General features: G+C 54.1%; 1 protein-coding gene across 1 annotated transcript in view; it reads right to left on the bottom strand.

Moving 5' to 3' along the window:
• Positions 1-213: 213 nt before the first annotated feature.
• LOC144741895 (ecotropic viral integration site 5 protein homolog) overlaps positions 214-12,898 on the bottom strand; it is a gene marked incomplete at its 3' end in the record, with an annotated part of 23,054 nt that continues 10,369 nt past the window's right edge. Inside the window, exons 5-7 of the mRNA XM_078624391.1 lie at positions 8,842-8,939; positions 2,607-2,667; positions 214-302 (exon numbers count right to left, since the gene is read on the bottom strand). Coding sequence (XP_078480517.1) covers positions 214-302; positions 2,607-2,667; positions 8,842-8,939 — 248 coding nt within the window. The remainder of the gene's footprint in view (positions 303-2,606; positions 2,668-8,841; positions 8,940-12,898) is intronic.

The raw sequence follows: 12,898 nt of genomic DNA, 5'->3' as shown, positions 1-12,898 counted from the left end.
CCACCCACCACCCACCGCCCCACCACCGCCCCACCCACCACCCCACCCTGCCCCCACCCACCGCCCCACCCACCGCCCCACCCACCGCCCCACCCTGCCCCCACCCACCGCCCCACCCACCGCCCCACCCTGCCCCCACCCACCGCCCCACCCACCGCCCCACCCTGCCCCCACCCACCGCCCCACCCACCGCCCCACCCACCGCCCACCCACCGTGCCCCGCGTGGTGACGGGGCGCTGCTGCTCACCTTCTCCAGATTCTCCACCCTCTGTCGGAGGAGACGGTTTTCTGTCCGGAGACGCTGGAGACACGGCAGGCAGAGAGACAGACAGAGAGACAGACAGGGAGACAGACAGAGAGACAGGGGGACAGACAGACAGAGAGACAGACAGAGAGACAGACAGGGGGACAGACAGACAGAGAGACAGACAGAGAGACAGACAGGGAGACAGACAGGGGGACAGACAGACAGACAGAGAGACAGACATTACAGAGAAAGGGAGACAGGGAGACACACAGAGAGACAGAGAGACAGGCGGGGAAACAGGGAGCCGGACAGGGAGACAGACAGGGAGACGGGACAGGGAGACACACAGAGAGACGGACATTACAGAGAGACAACATCGGCACACACAGTCGGGAATCGAACCCAGGACCAGCTGCTGCCACCTGTACCACCCGTACCACCCGTACCACCTGCCACCCGTACCACCTGCCACCCGTACCACCTGCCACCCTGCCACCCGTACCACCTGCCACCCGTACCACCTTCCACCCGTACCACCTGCCACCCGTACCACCTGCCACCCGTACCACCTGCCACCCGTACCACCTTCCACCCGTACCACCTGCCACCCTGCCACCCGTACCACCTGCCACCCGTACCACCTGCCACCCGTACCACCTGCCACCCGTACCACCTTCCACCCGTACCACCTGCCACCCTGCCACCCGTACCACCTGCCACCCGTACCACCTGCCACCCTGCCACCCGTACCACCTGCCACCCTGCCACCCGTACCACCTGCCACCCGTACCACCTGCCACCCGTACCACCTGCCACCCATACCACCCGTACCACCTGCCACCCGTACCACCTGCCACCCGTACCACCTGCCCATACCACCCGTACCACCTGCCACCCGTACCACCTGCCACCCGTACCACCTGCCACCCATACCACCCGTACCACCTGCCACCTACCACCCGTACCCCCTGCCACCCGTACCACCCGTACCACCTGCCACCCGTACCACCTGCCACCCATACCACCCGTACCACCTGCCACCTACCACCCGTACCCCCTGCCACCCGTACCACCCGTACCACCTGCCACCCGTACCCCCTGCCACCCGTACCACCCGTACCACCTGCCACCCGTACCACCTGCCACCCATACCACCCGTATGCCACCTACCACCCGTACCCCCTGCCACCCGTACCACCCGTACCACCTGCCACCCGTACCCCCTGCCACCCGTACCACCCGTACCACCTGCCACCCATACCACCCGTACCACCTGCCACCTGCCACCCGTACCCCCTGCCACCCGTACCACCCGTACCACCTGCCACCCGTACCACCTGCCACCCATACCACCCGTACCACCTGCCACCTACCACCCGTACCCCCTGCCACCCGTACCACCCGTACCACCTACCACCCGTACCACCTGCCACCTACCACCCGTACCACCCGTACCACCTGCCACCCGTACCACCTGCCACCCGTACCCCCTGCCACCCGTACCACCCGTACCACCTGCCACCCGTACCACCTGCCACCCGTACCACCTGCCACCCGTACCCCCTGCCACCCGTACCACCCGTACCACCTGCCACCCGTACCCCCTGCCACCCGTACCCCCTGCCACCCGTACCACCCGTACCACCTGCCACCCGTACCCCCTGCCACCCGTACCACCTGCCACCCGTACCCCCTGCCACCCGTACCACCCGTACCACCTGCCACCCGTACCCCCTGCCACCCGTACCCCCTGCCACCCGTACCACCCGTACCACCTGCCACCCGTACCCCCTGCCACCCGTACCACCTGCCACCCGTACCCCCTGCCACCCGTACCACCCGTACCACCTGCCACCCGTACCCCCTGCCACCCGTACCCCCTGCCACCCGTACCACCCGTACCACCTGCCACCCGTACCCCCTGCCACCCGTACCACCTGCCACCCGTACCCCCTGCCACCCGTACCACCCGTACCACCTGCCACCCGTACCCCCTGCCACCCGTACCCCCTGCCACCCGTACCACCCGTACCACCTGCCACCCGTACCCCCTGCCACCCGTACCACCCGTACCACCTGCCACCCGTACCACCTGCCACCCGTACCCCCTGCCACCCGTACCACCCGTACCACCTGCCACCCGTACCCCCTGCCACCCGTACCACCCTGCGGGCCCCCTGCCCCAGGGCTGAACCTTCACCTTCATCTCCACCTGCTCCTGGATCTCCACCTACCACCTACCACCCAACCACCCGTACCACCCATACCACCCGTACCACTCGTACCACCCGTACCCCTGCCACCCGTACCACCCTGCGGGCCCCCTGCGGGCCCCCTGCCCCAGGGCTGAACCTTCACCTTCATCTCCACCTGCTCCTGGATCTCCTTGCTGCGCTGGGTGTTGTACTCCCTCTCGAGCCTGCGTGGCAGGGAGACACAGACAAAGGTCCCCCGTGTAGCCTCCAGCATGCCGTGAGGGGCAAGTGCTGTTAGTAGCGAATAGCAGCAGCAGCAGCAGCAGCCGATGATGAAGGCTACCGGCACTGTGGCACACGAGGGGGTGGGTGGTGAGTGAGCGGTGAGCGAGGGGTGAGCGAGGGGTGAGCGAGGGGTGAGCGAGGGGTGAGCGAGGGGTGAGCGAGTAGTGAGTGATTGGTGTGCGAGGGGCGAGTGAGTGTGTGAGTGAGTGAGTGTGTGAGTGAGTGAGTGTATGAGTGAGTGAGTGAGTGTGTGAGTGAGTGAGTGTATGAGTGAGTGAGTGAGTGTATGAGTGAGTGTGTGAGTGAGTGTATGAGTGAGTGAGTGTATGAGTGAGTGTATGAGTGAGAGAGCGAGTGGTGAGTGAGTGAGTGTATGAGTGAGTGAGTGAGTGTATGAGTGAGTGAGTGAGTGAGTGTGTGAGTGAGTGAGTGTATGAGTGAGTGTATGAGTGAGAGAGCGAGTGGTGAGTGAGTGAGTGTATGAGTGAGTGAGTGAGTGTATGAGTGAGTGAGTGAGTGTATGAGTGAGTGAGTGTATGAGTGAGTGAGTGAGTGTATGAGTGAGTGTATGAGTGAGTGTATGAGTGAGTGAGTGTATGAGTGAGTGTATGAGTGAGTGAGTGGTGAGTGTATGAGTGAGTGTATGAGTGATAGAGTGTATGAGTGAGTGAGTGTATGAGTGAGTGAGTGTATGAGTGAGTGAGTGAGTGTATGAGTGAGTGAGTGTATGAGTGAGTGAATGTATGAGTGAGTGAGTGTATGAGTGAGTGTATGAGTGAGTGAGTGAGTGAATGAGTGAGTGAGTGGTGAGTGAGTGAGTGTGTGAGTGAGTGAGTGTATGAGTGAGTGTATGAGTGAGAGAGCGAGTGGTGAGTGAGTGAGTGTATGAGTGAGTGAGTGAGTGTATGAGTGAGTGAGTGAGTGTATGAGTGAGTGAGTGTATGAGTGAGTGAGTGAGTGTATGAGTGAGTGTATGAGTGAGTGTATGAGTGAGTGAGTGTATGAGTGAGTGTATGAGTGAGTGAGTGGTGAGTGTATGAGTGAGTGTATGAGTGATAGAGTGTATGAGTGAGTGAGTGTATGAGTGAGTGAGTGTATGAGTGAGTGAGTGAGTGTATGAGTGAGTGTATGAGTGAGTGTATGAGTGAGTGAGTGTATGAGTGAGTGTATGAGTGAGTGAGTGGTGAGTGTATGAGTGAGTGTATGAGTGATAGAGTGTATGAGTGAGTGAGTGTATGAGTGAGTGAGTGTATGAGTGAGTGAGTGAGTGTATGAGTGAGTGAGTGTATGAGTGAGTGAATGTATGAGTGAGTGAGTGTATGAGTGAGTGTATGAGTGAGTGAGTGAGTGAATGAGTGAGTGAGTGGTGAGTGAGTGAGTGTATGAGTGAGTGAGTGTATGAGTGAGAGAGCGAGTGGTGAGTGAGTGAGTGTATGAGTGAGTGAGTGAGTGTATGAGTGAGTGAGTGAGTGTATGAGTGAGTGTATGAGTGAGTGTATGAGTGAGTGAGTGTATGAATGAGTGTATGAGTGAGTGAGTGTATGAGTGAGTGAGTGTATGAGTGAGTGAGTGTATGAGTGAGTGAGTGGTGAGTGAGTGAGTGTATGAGTGAGTGAGTGAGTGTATGAGTGAGTGAGTGAGTGTATGAGTGAGTGAGTGAGTGTATGAGTGAGTGAGTGAGTGTATGAGTGAGTGAGTGAGTGTATGAGTGAGTGTATGAGTGAGTGTATGAGTGAGTGAGTGTATGAGTGAGTGTATGAGTGAGTGAGTGTGTGAGTGAGTGAGTGTGTGAGTGAGTGGTGAGTGTATGAGTGAGTGAGTGTATGAGTGAGTGTGTGAGTGAGTGAGTGTATGAGTGAGTGAGTGTATGAGTGAGTGAGTGTATGAGTGAGTGTGTGAGTGAGTGAGTGTATGAGTGAGTGAGTGTATGTGTGAGTGTATGAGTGAGTGAGTGAGTGTGTGAGTGAGTGAGTGAGTGTATGAGTGAGTGTATGAGTGAGTGTATGAGTGAGTGAGTGTATGAGTGAGTGAGTGTATGAGTGAGTGAGTGAGCGAGTGTATGAGTGAGTAAGTGTATGAGTGAGTGTATGAGTGAGTGAGTGTATGAGTGAGTGTGTAAGTAAGTGAGTGTGTGAGTGAGTGTGTGAGTGAGTGAGTGAGTGTGTGAGCGAGTGAGTGAGTGGTGAGTGAGTGTATGAGTGAGTGTATGAGTGAGTGAGTGAGTGTATGAGTGAGTGTGTGTATGAGTGAGTGAGTGGTGAGTGAGTGAGTGTATGAGTGAGTGTGTGTATGAGTGAGTGAGTGGTGAGTGAGTGAGTGTATGAGTGAGTGAGCGAGTGTATGAGTGAGTGAGTGTATGAGTGAGTGAGTGTATGAGTGTATGAGTGAGTGTATGAGTGAGTGAGTGTATGAGTGAGTGAGTGAGTGTTGACTGTATGAGTGAGTGTGATGAGTGAGTGAGTGAGTGTGTGTATGTGAGTGAGGTGTGTGAGTGAGTGAGTGAGTGTGTGAGTGAGTGAGTGTGTGAGTGAGTGAGTGTTTGAGTGTGTGAGTGAGTGTTATGTTTGAGTGAGTGTGTGAGTGAGTGAGTGAGTGTATGAGTGAGGGTGATGAGTGTGTGGTGAGTGAGTGATGGTGAGTGTGTGTATGAGTGAGTGAGTGGTGAGTGAGTGAGTGAGTGTATGAGTGAGTGTGTGTATGAGTGAGTGAGTGGTGAGTGAGTGAGTGAGTGTATGAGTGAGTGAGCGAGTGAATGAGTGAGTGAGTGAGTGAGTGTGTGAGTGAGTGAGTGAGTGTGTGAGTGAGTGAGTGAGTGTGTGAGTGAGTGAGTGAGTGTGTGAGTGAGTGTGTGAGTGAGTGTGTGAGTGAGTGAGTGAGTGTGTGAGTGAGTGAGTGAGTGTGTGAGTGAGTGAGTGTGTGAGTGAGTGAGTGTGTGAGTGAGTGTGTGAGTGAGTGAGTGTGTGAGTGAGTGAGTGTGTGAGTGAGTGTATGAGTGAGTGAGTGAGCGAGCGAGTGGTGAGTGAGTGAGTGAGTGAGCGAGTGGTGAGTGAGTGAGTGAGCGAGTGGTGAGTGAGTGAGCGAGCGAGTGGTGAGTGAGTGAGTGAGCGAGTGGTGAGTGAGTGAGTGAGCGAGTGGTGAGTGAGTGTATGAGTGAGTGAGTGAGTGAGCGAGCGAGTGGTGAGTGAGTGAGTGAGCGAGTGGTGAGTGAGTGAGTGAGCGAGTGGTGAGTGAGTGTATGAGTGAGTGAGTGAGCGAGCGAGTGGTGAGTGAGTGAGTGAGCGAGTGGTGAGTGAGTGAGTGAGCGAGTGGTGAGTGAGTGAGTGAGCGAGTGTATGAGTGAGTGAGTGAGCGAGCGAGTGGTGAGTGAGTGAGTGAGCGAGTGGTGAGTGAGTGAGTGAGCGAGTGGTGAGTGAGTGTATGAGTGAGTGAGTGAGCGAGCGAGTGGTGAGTGAGTGAGTGAGCGAGTGGTGAGTGAGTGAGTGAGCGAGTGGTGAGTGAGTGAGTGAGCGAGTGTATGAGTGAGTGAGTGAGCGAGTGTGTGAGTGAGTGAGTGAGTGAGTGGTGAGTGAGTGAGTGAGTGTGTGAGTGAGTGAGTGAGTGTGTGAGTGAGTGAGTGTATGAGTGAGTGAGTGTATGAGTGAGTGAGTGTGTGAGTGAGTGAGTGTATGAGTGAGTGAGTGAGTGAGTGTATGAGTGAGTGAGTGAGTGTATGAGTGAGTGAGTGAGTGTATGAGTGAGTGAGTGAGTGTATGAGTGAGTGAGTGAGTGTGTGAGTGTGTGAGTGAGTGTGTGAGTGAGTGAATGAGTGTATGAGTGTATGAGTGAGTGAGTGAGTGTCTGAGTGAGTGTATGAGTGAGTGAGTGAGTGGTGAGTGAGTGTATGAGTGAGTGTCTGAGTGAGCGAGCGAGTGGTGAGTGTGTGAGTGAGTGTGTGAGTGAGTGTGTGAGTGAGTGTCTGAGTGAGCGAGCGAGTGGTGAGTGTGTGAGTGAGTGTGTGAGTGTGTGAGTGAGTGAGTGTGTGAGTGAGTGTCTGAGTGAGTGAGTGAGTGTGTGAGTGTGTGAGTGAGTGTGTGAGTGAGTGTCTGAGTGAGCGAGCGAGTGGTGAGTGTGTGAGTGAGTGTATGAGTGAGTGAGTGAGTGTGTGAGTGAGTGTCTGAGTGAGTGAGTGAGTGTGTGAGTGAGTGGTGAGTGAGTGAGCGAGTGTATGAGTGAGCGAGTGAGCGAGTGGTGAGTGAGTGAGTGTCTGAGTGAGTGAGCGAGTGAGCGAGTGGTGAGTGAGTGAGTGAGTGTGTGAGTGAGTGAGTGAGTGAGCGAGTGAGCGAGTGGTGAGTGAGTGAGTGAGTGTGTGAGTGAGTGGTGAGTGAGTGAGTGTATGAGTGAGCGAGTGAGCGAGTGGTGAGTGAGTGAGTGTCTGAGTGAGTGAGCGAGTGAGCGAGTGGTGAGTGAGTGAGTGAGTGTATGAGTGAGTGAGTGAGTGTGTGAGTGAGTGTCTGAGTGAGTGAGTGAGCGAGTGAGCGAGTGGTGAGTGAGTGAGTGAGTGTATGAGTGAGCGAGTGAGCGAGTGGTGAGTGAGTGAGTGAGTGTCTGAGTGAGTGAGCGAGTGAGCGAGTGGTGAGTGAGTGAGTGAGTGTGTGAGTGAGTGAGCGAGTGAGCGAGTGGTGAGTGAGTGAGTGAGTGTGTGAGTGAGTGGTGAGTGAGTGAGTGTATGAGTGAGCGAGTGAGCGAGTGGTGAGTGAGTGAGTGAGTGTCTGAGTGAGTGAGCGAGTGAGCGAGTGGTGAGTGAGTGAGTGTCTGAGTGAGTGAGCGAGTGAGCGAGTGGTGAGTGAGTGAGTGAGTGTATGAGTGAGTGAGTGAGTGTGTGAGTGAGTGTCTGAGTGAGTGAGTGAGCGAGTGAGCGAGTGGTGAGTGAGTGAGTGAGTGTATGAGTGAGCGAGTGAGCGAGTGGTGAGTGAGTGAGTGAGTGTGTGAGTGAGCGAGTGAGCGAGTGGTGAGTGAGTGAGTGAGTGTGTGAGTGAGTGGTGAGTGAGTGAGTGTATGAGTGAGCGAGTGAGCGAGTGGTGAGTGAGTGAGTGAGTGTCTGAGTGAGTGAGCGAGTGAGCGAGTGGTGAGTGAGTGAGTGTATGAGTGAGTGAGTGTGTGAGTGAGTGTCTGAGTGAGTGAGTGAGCGAGTGAGCGAGTGGTGAGTGAGTGAGTGAGTGTATGAGTGAGCGAGTGAGCGAGTGGTGAGTGAGTGAGTGAGTGTCTGAGTGAGTGAGCGAGTGAGCGAGTAAGTGGTGAGTGAGTGAGTGTATGAGTGAGCGAGTGAGTGAGCGAGCGAGTGGTGAGTGAGTGAGTGGTGAGTGAGTGAGTGAGCGAGTGGTGAGTGAGTGAGTGAGCGAGCGAGTGGTGAGTGAGTGAGTGAGCGAGCGAGTGGTGAGTGGGCGACTCACTTGCGCATCCTCTTGGCGTTGTACTTGACCTGGAAGGCCTGTGTCATCAGTGAGTGAGTGAGCGAGTGTGTGAGTGAGTGTGTGTGAGTGAGTGAGTGAGTGTGTGAGCGAGTGTGTGAGTGAGTGAGTGTATGAGTGAGTGAGTGTATGAGTGAGTGAGTGTATGAGTGAGTGAGTGTGTGAGTGAGTGGTGAGTGTGTGAGTGTGTGAGTGAGTGAGTGTATGAGTGAGTGAGCGAGTGTGTGAGTGAGTGTGTGAGCGAGTGAGTGTGTGAGTGAGTGAGTGTGTGAGTGTGTGAGTGAGTGAGTGGGTGAGTGAGTGAGCGAGTGAGTGTGTGAGTGAGTGAGTGTGTGAGTGAGTGTGTGAGTGTATGAGTGAGTGTGTGAGTGAGTGAGTGAGCGAGTGAGTGTGTGAGTGAGTGAGTGTGTGAGTGTGTGAGTGAGTGAGTGGGTGAGTGAGTGAGTGTGTGAGTGAGTGGTGAGTGTGTGTGTGAGTGAGTGAGTGTATGAGTGAGTGAGCGAGTGTGTGAGTGAGTGTGTGAGTGAGTGAGCGTATGAGTGAGTGAGTGTATGAGTGAGTGTATAAGTGAGTGAGTGTCTAAGTGAGTGAGCGAGCGAGTGAGCGAGTGAGCGAGCGAGTGGTGAGTGAGTGAGTGAGCGAGCGAGTGGTGAGTGGGCGACTCACTTGCGCATCCTCTTGGCGTTGTACTTCACCTGGAAGGCCTGTGTCATCAGCCACTCGGGGCAACTGTCAAACATGTGGGGGATGGCCTTTTGGAAATGCTGCGGAGGTCACGGGGTCACGGGGTCACACAGACACGGGGTCACGGGGTCATGGAAAAGTGGGGTCACGGGGTCACAAAGACACGGGGTCATGGAAACGTGGGGTCACAAAGACACGGGGTCATGGAGACGTGAAGTCACGGGGTCACAAAGACACGGGGTCATCTAAACGTGCGGTCACAGACACACAGGGTCATGGGTCACAGGGTCATGGGTCACACAAGGTCATGGGTCACAGGGTCACAGACACACAGGGTCATGGGTCACAGACACACAGGGTCACAGGGTCATGGGTCACAGGGTCATGGGTCAGACACACAGGGTCATGGGTCACAGGGTCACAGATCACAGACACACAGGTCACAGGGTCACAGGTACACGTGGTCATAGAGACCCGGGGTTATGAGGTGTGATGAGTCTGTGTGTCTCTGTGTGAGTCTACGGGTCTCTGTGTGAGTCTACGGGTCTCTGTGTGAGTCTACGGGTCTCTGTGTGTGTCTACGGATCTCTGTGTGAGTCTATGTGTCTCTGTGTGAGTCTACGGGTCTCTGTGTGAGTCTACGGGTCTCTGTGTGTGTCTACGGATCTCTGTGTGAGTTTATGTGTCTCTGTGTGAGTCTACGGGTCTCTGTGTGAGTCTATGTGTCTCTGTGTGTGTCTACGGGTCTCTGTGTGAGTCTACGGGTCTCTGTGTGAGTCTACGGGTCTCTGTGTGTGTCTACGGATCTCTGTGTGAGTCTACGGGTCTCTGTGTGTGTCTACGGATCTCTGTGTGAGTTTATGTGTCTCTGTGTGAGTCTACGGGTCTCTGTGTGAGTCTATGTGTCTCTGTGTGTGTCTACGGGTCTCTGTGTGAGTCTACGGGTCTCTGTGTGAGTCTACGGGTCTCTGTGTGTGTCTACGGGTCTCTGTGTGAGTCTACGGGTCTCTGTGTGTGTCTACGGATCTCTGTGTGAGTTTATGTGTCTCTGTGTGAGTCTACGGGTCTCTGTGTGAGTCTATGTGTCTCTGTGTGTGTCTACGGGTCTCTGTGTGAGTCTACGGGTCTCTGTGTGAGTCTACGGGTCTCTGTGTGAGTCTACGGGTCTCTGTGTGTGTCTACGGGTCTCTGTGTGAGTCTACGGGTCTCTGTGTGAGTCTACGGGTCTCTGTGTGTGTCTACGGATCTCTGTGTGAGTCTATGTGTCTCTGTGTGTGTCTACGGGTCTCTGTGTGAGTCTACGGGTCTCTGTGTGTGTCTAAGGATCTCTGTGTGAGTCTATGTGTCTCTGTGTGAGTCTACGGGTCTCTGTGTGAGTCTATGTGTCTCTGTGTGTGTCTACGGGTCTCTGTGTGAGTCTACGGGTCTCTGTGTGAGTCTACGGGTCTCTGTGTGAGTCTACGGGTCTCTGTGTGAGTCTACGGGTCTCTGTGTGAGTCTACGTGTCTCTGTGTGAGTCTATGGGTCTCTGTGTGAGTCTACGGGTCTCTGTGTGAGTCTACGTGTCTCTGTGTGAGTCTATGGGTCTCTGTGTGAGTCTACGGGTCTCTGTGTGAGTCTACGGGTCTCTGTGTGAGTCTACGGGTCTCTGTGTGAGTCTACGTGTCTCTGTGTGAGTCTATGGGTCTCTGTGTGAGTCTACGGGTCTCTGTGTGAGTCTACGGGTCTCTGTGTGAGTCTATGGGTCTCTGTGTGAGTCTACGGGTCTCTGTGTGGTGAGTCTACGGGTCTCTGTGTGATGAGTCTATGGGTCTCTGTGTGATGAGTCTATGGGTCTCTGTGTGGTGAGTCTACGGGTCTCTGTGTGGTGAGTCTATGGGTCTCTAAGTGATGAGTCTATGGGTCTCTGTGTGGTGAGTCTACGGGTCTCTGTGTGGTGAGTCTATGGGTCTCTGTGTGATGAGTCTATGGGTCTCTGTGTGATGAATCTATGGGTCTCTGTGTGATGAGTCTATGGGTCTCTGTGTGATGAGTCTGTGTGTCTCTGTGTGAGTCTATGGGTCTCTGTGTGAGTCTGTGTGTCTCTGTGTGATGAGTCTATGGGTCTCTGTGTGAGTCTACGGGTCTCTGTGTGATGAGTCTATGGGTCTCTGTGTGAGTCTGTGTGTCTCTGTGTGATGAGTCTATGGGTCTCTGTGTGAGTCTATGGGTCTCTGTGTGATGAGTCTATGGGTCTCTGTGTGATGAGTCTATGGGTCTCTGTGTGATGAGTCTATGGGTCTCTGTGTGATGAGTCTATGGGTCTCTGTGTGAGTCTGTGAGTCTCTGTGTGGTGAGTCTATGGGTCTCTGTGTGATGAGCTATGGGTCTCTGTGTGATGAGTCTATGGGTCTCTAAGTGATGAGTCTGTGGGTCTCTGTGTGATGAGTCTATGGGTCTCTGTGTGAGTCTGTGTGTCTCTGTGTGATGAGTCTATGGGTCTCTGTGTGAGTCTATGGGTCTCTGTGTGATGAGTCTATGGGTCTCTGTGTGATGAGTCTATGGGTCTCTGTGTGAGTCTATGGGTCTCTGTGTGATGAGTCTATGGGTCTCTGTGTGATGAGTCTATGGGTCTCTGTGTGAGTCTGTGAGTCTCTGTGTGGTGAGTCTATGGGTCTCTGTGTGATGAGCTATGGGTCTCTGTGTGATGAGTCTATGGGTCTCTGTGTGATGAGTCTATGGGTCTCTGTGTGAGTCTGTGTGTCTCTGTGTGATGAGTCTATGGGTCTCTGTGTGATGAGCTATGGGTCTCTGTGTGATGAGTCTGTGGGTCTCTGTGTGATGAGTCTATGGGTCTCTGTGTGAGTCTGTGTGTCTCTGTGTGATGAGTCTATGGGTCTCTAAGTGATGAGTCTGTGGGTCTCTGTGTGATGAGTCTATGGGTCTCTGTGTGATGAGTCTATGGGTCTCTGTGTGATGAGTCTATGGGTCTCTGTGTGATGAGTCTATGGGTCTCTGTGTGATGAGTCTATGGGTCTCTGTGTGATGAGTCTATGTGTCTCTGTGTGATGAGTCTATGGGTCTCTGTGTAATGAGTCTATGGGTCTCTAAGTGATGAGTCTGTGGGTCTCTGTGTGATGAGTCTATGGGTCTCTGTGTGAGTCTGTGTGTCTCTGTGTGATGAGTCTATGGGTCTCTGTGTGAGTCTGTGTGTCTCTGTGTGATGAGTCTATGGGTCTCTGTGTGAGTCTATGGGTCTCTGTGTGATGAGTCTATCGGTCTCTGTGTGATGAGTCTATGGGTCTCTGTGTGATGAGTCTATGGGTCTCTGTGTGATGAGTCTATGGGTCTCTGTGTGATGAGTCTATGTGTCTCTGTGTGATGAGTCTATGGGTCTCTGTGTAATGAGTCTATGGGTCTCTAAGTGATGAGTCTGTGGGTCTCTGTGTGATGAGTCTATGGGTCTCTGTGTGAGTCTGTGTGTCTCTGTGTGATGAGTCTATGGGTCTCTGTGTGAGTCTGTGTGTCTCTGTGTGATGAGTCTATGGGTCTCTGTGTGAGTCTATGGGTCTCTGTGTGATGAGTCTATCGGTCTCTGTGTGATGAGTCTATGGGTCTCTGTGTGATGAGTCTATGGGTCTCTGTGTGATGAGTCTATGGGTCTCTGTGTGATGAGTCTATGGGTCTCTGTGTGATGAGTCTATGGGTCTCTGTGTGAGTCTGTGAGTCTCTGTGTGGTGAGTCTATGGGTCTCTGTGTGAGTCTGTGAGTCTCTGTGTGGTGAGTCTATGGGTCTCTGTGTGATGAGTCTACGGGTCTCTGTGTGGTGAGTCTATGGGTCTCTGTGTGAGTCTACGGGTCTCTGTGTGGTGAGTCTATGGGTCTCTGTGTGATGAGTCTATGGGTCTCTGTGTGGTGAGTCTATGGGTCTCTGTGTGAGTCTGTGTGTCTCTGTGTGGTGAGTCTATGGGTCTCTGTGTGAGTCTGTGGGTCTCTGTGTGATGAGTCTATGGGTCTCTGTGTGAGTCTGTGTGTCTCTGTGTGATGAGTCTATGGGTCT

The sequence above is a fragment of the Lampetra planeri genome, unplaced genomic scaffold (assembly GCF_965212315.1).
Source record: "Lampetra planeri unplaced genomic scaffold, kcLamPlan1.2.h2 scaffold_766, whole genome shotgun sequence".
Taxonomy (NCBI): Eukaryota; Metazoa; Chordata; class Hyperoartia; order Petromyzontiformes; family Petromyzontidae; genus Lampetra; species Lampetra planeri.
Note: the sequence above shows the minus strand (reverse complement) of the source record. Positions and strands in the feature narration are given on the sequence as shown.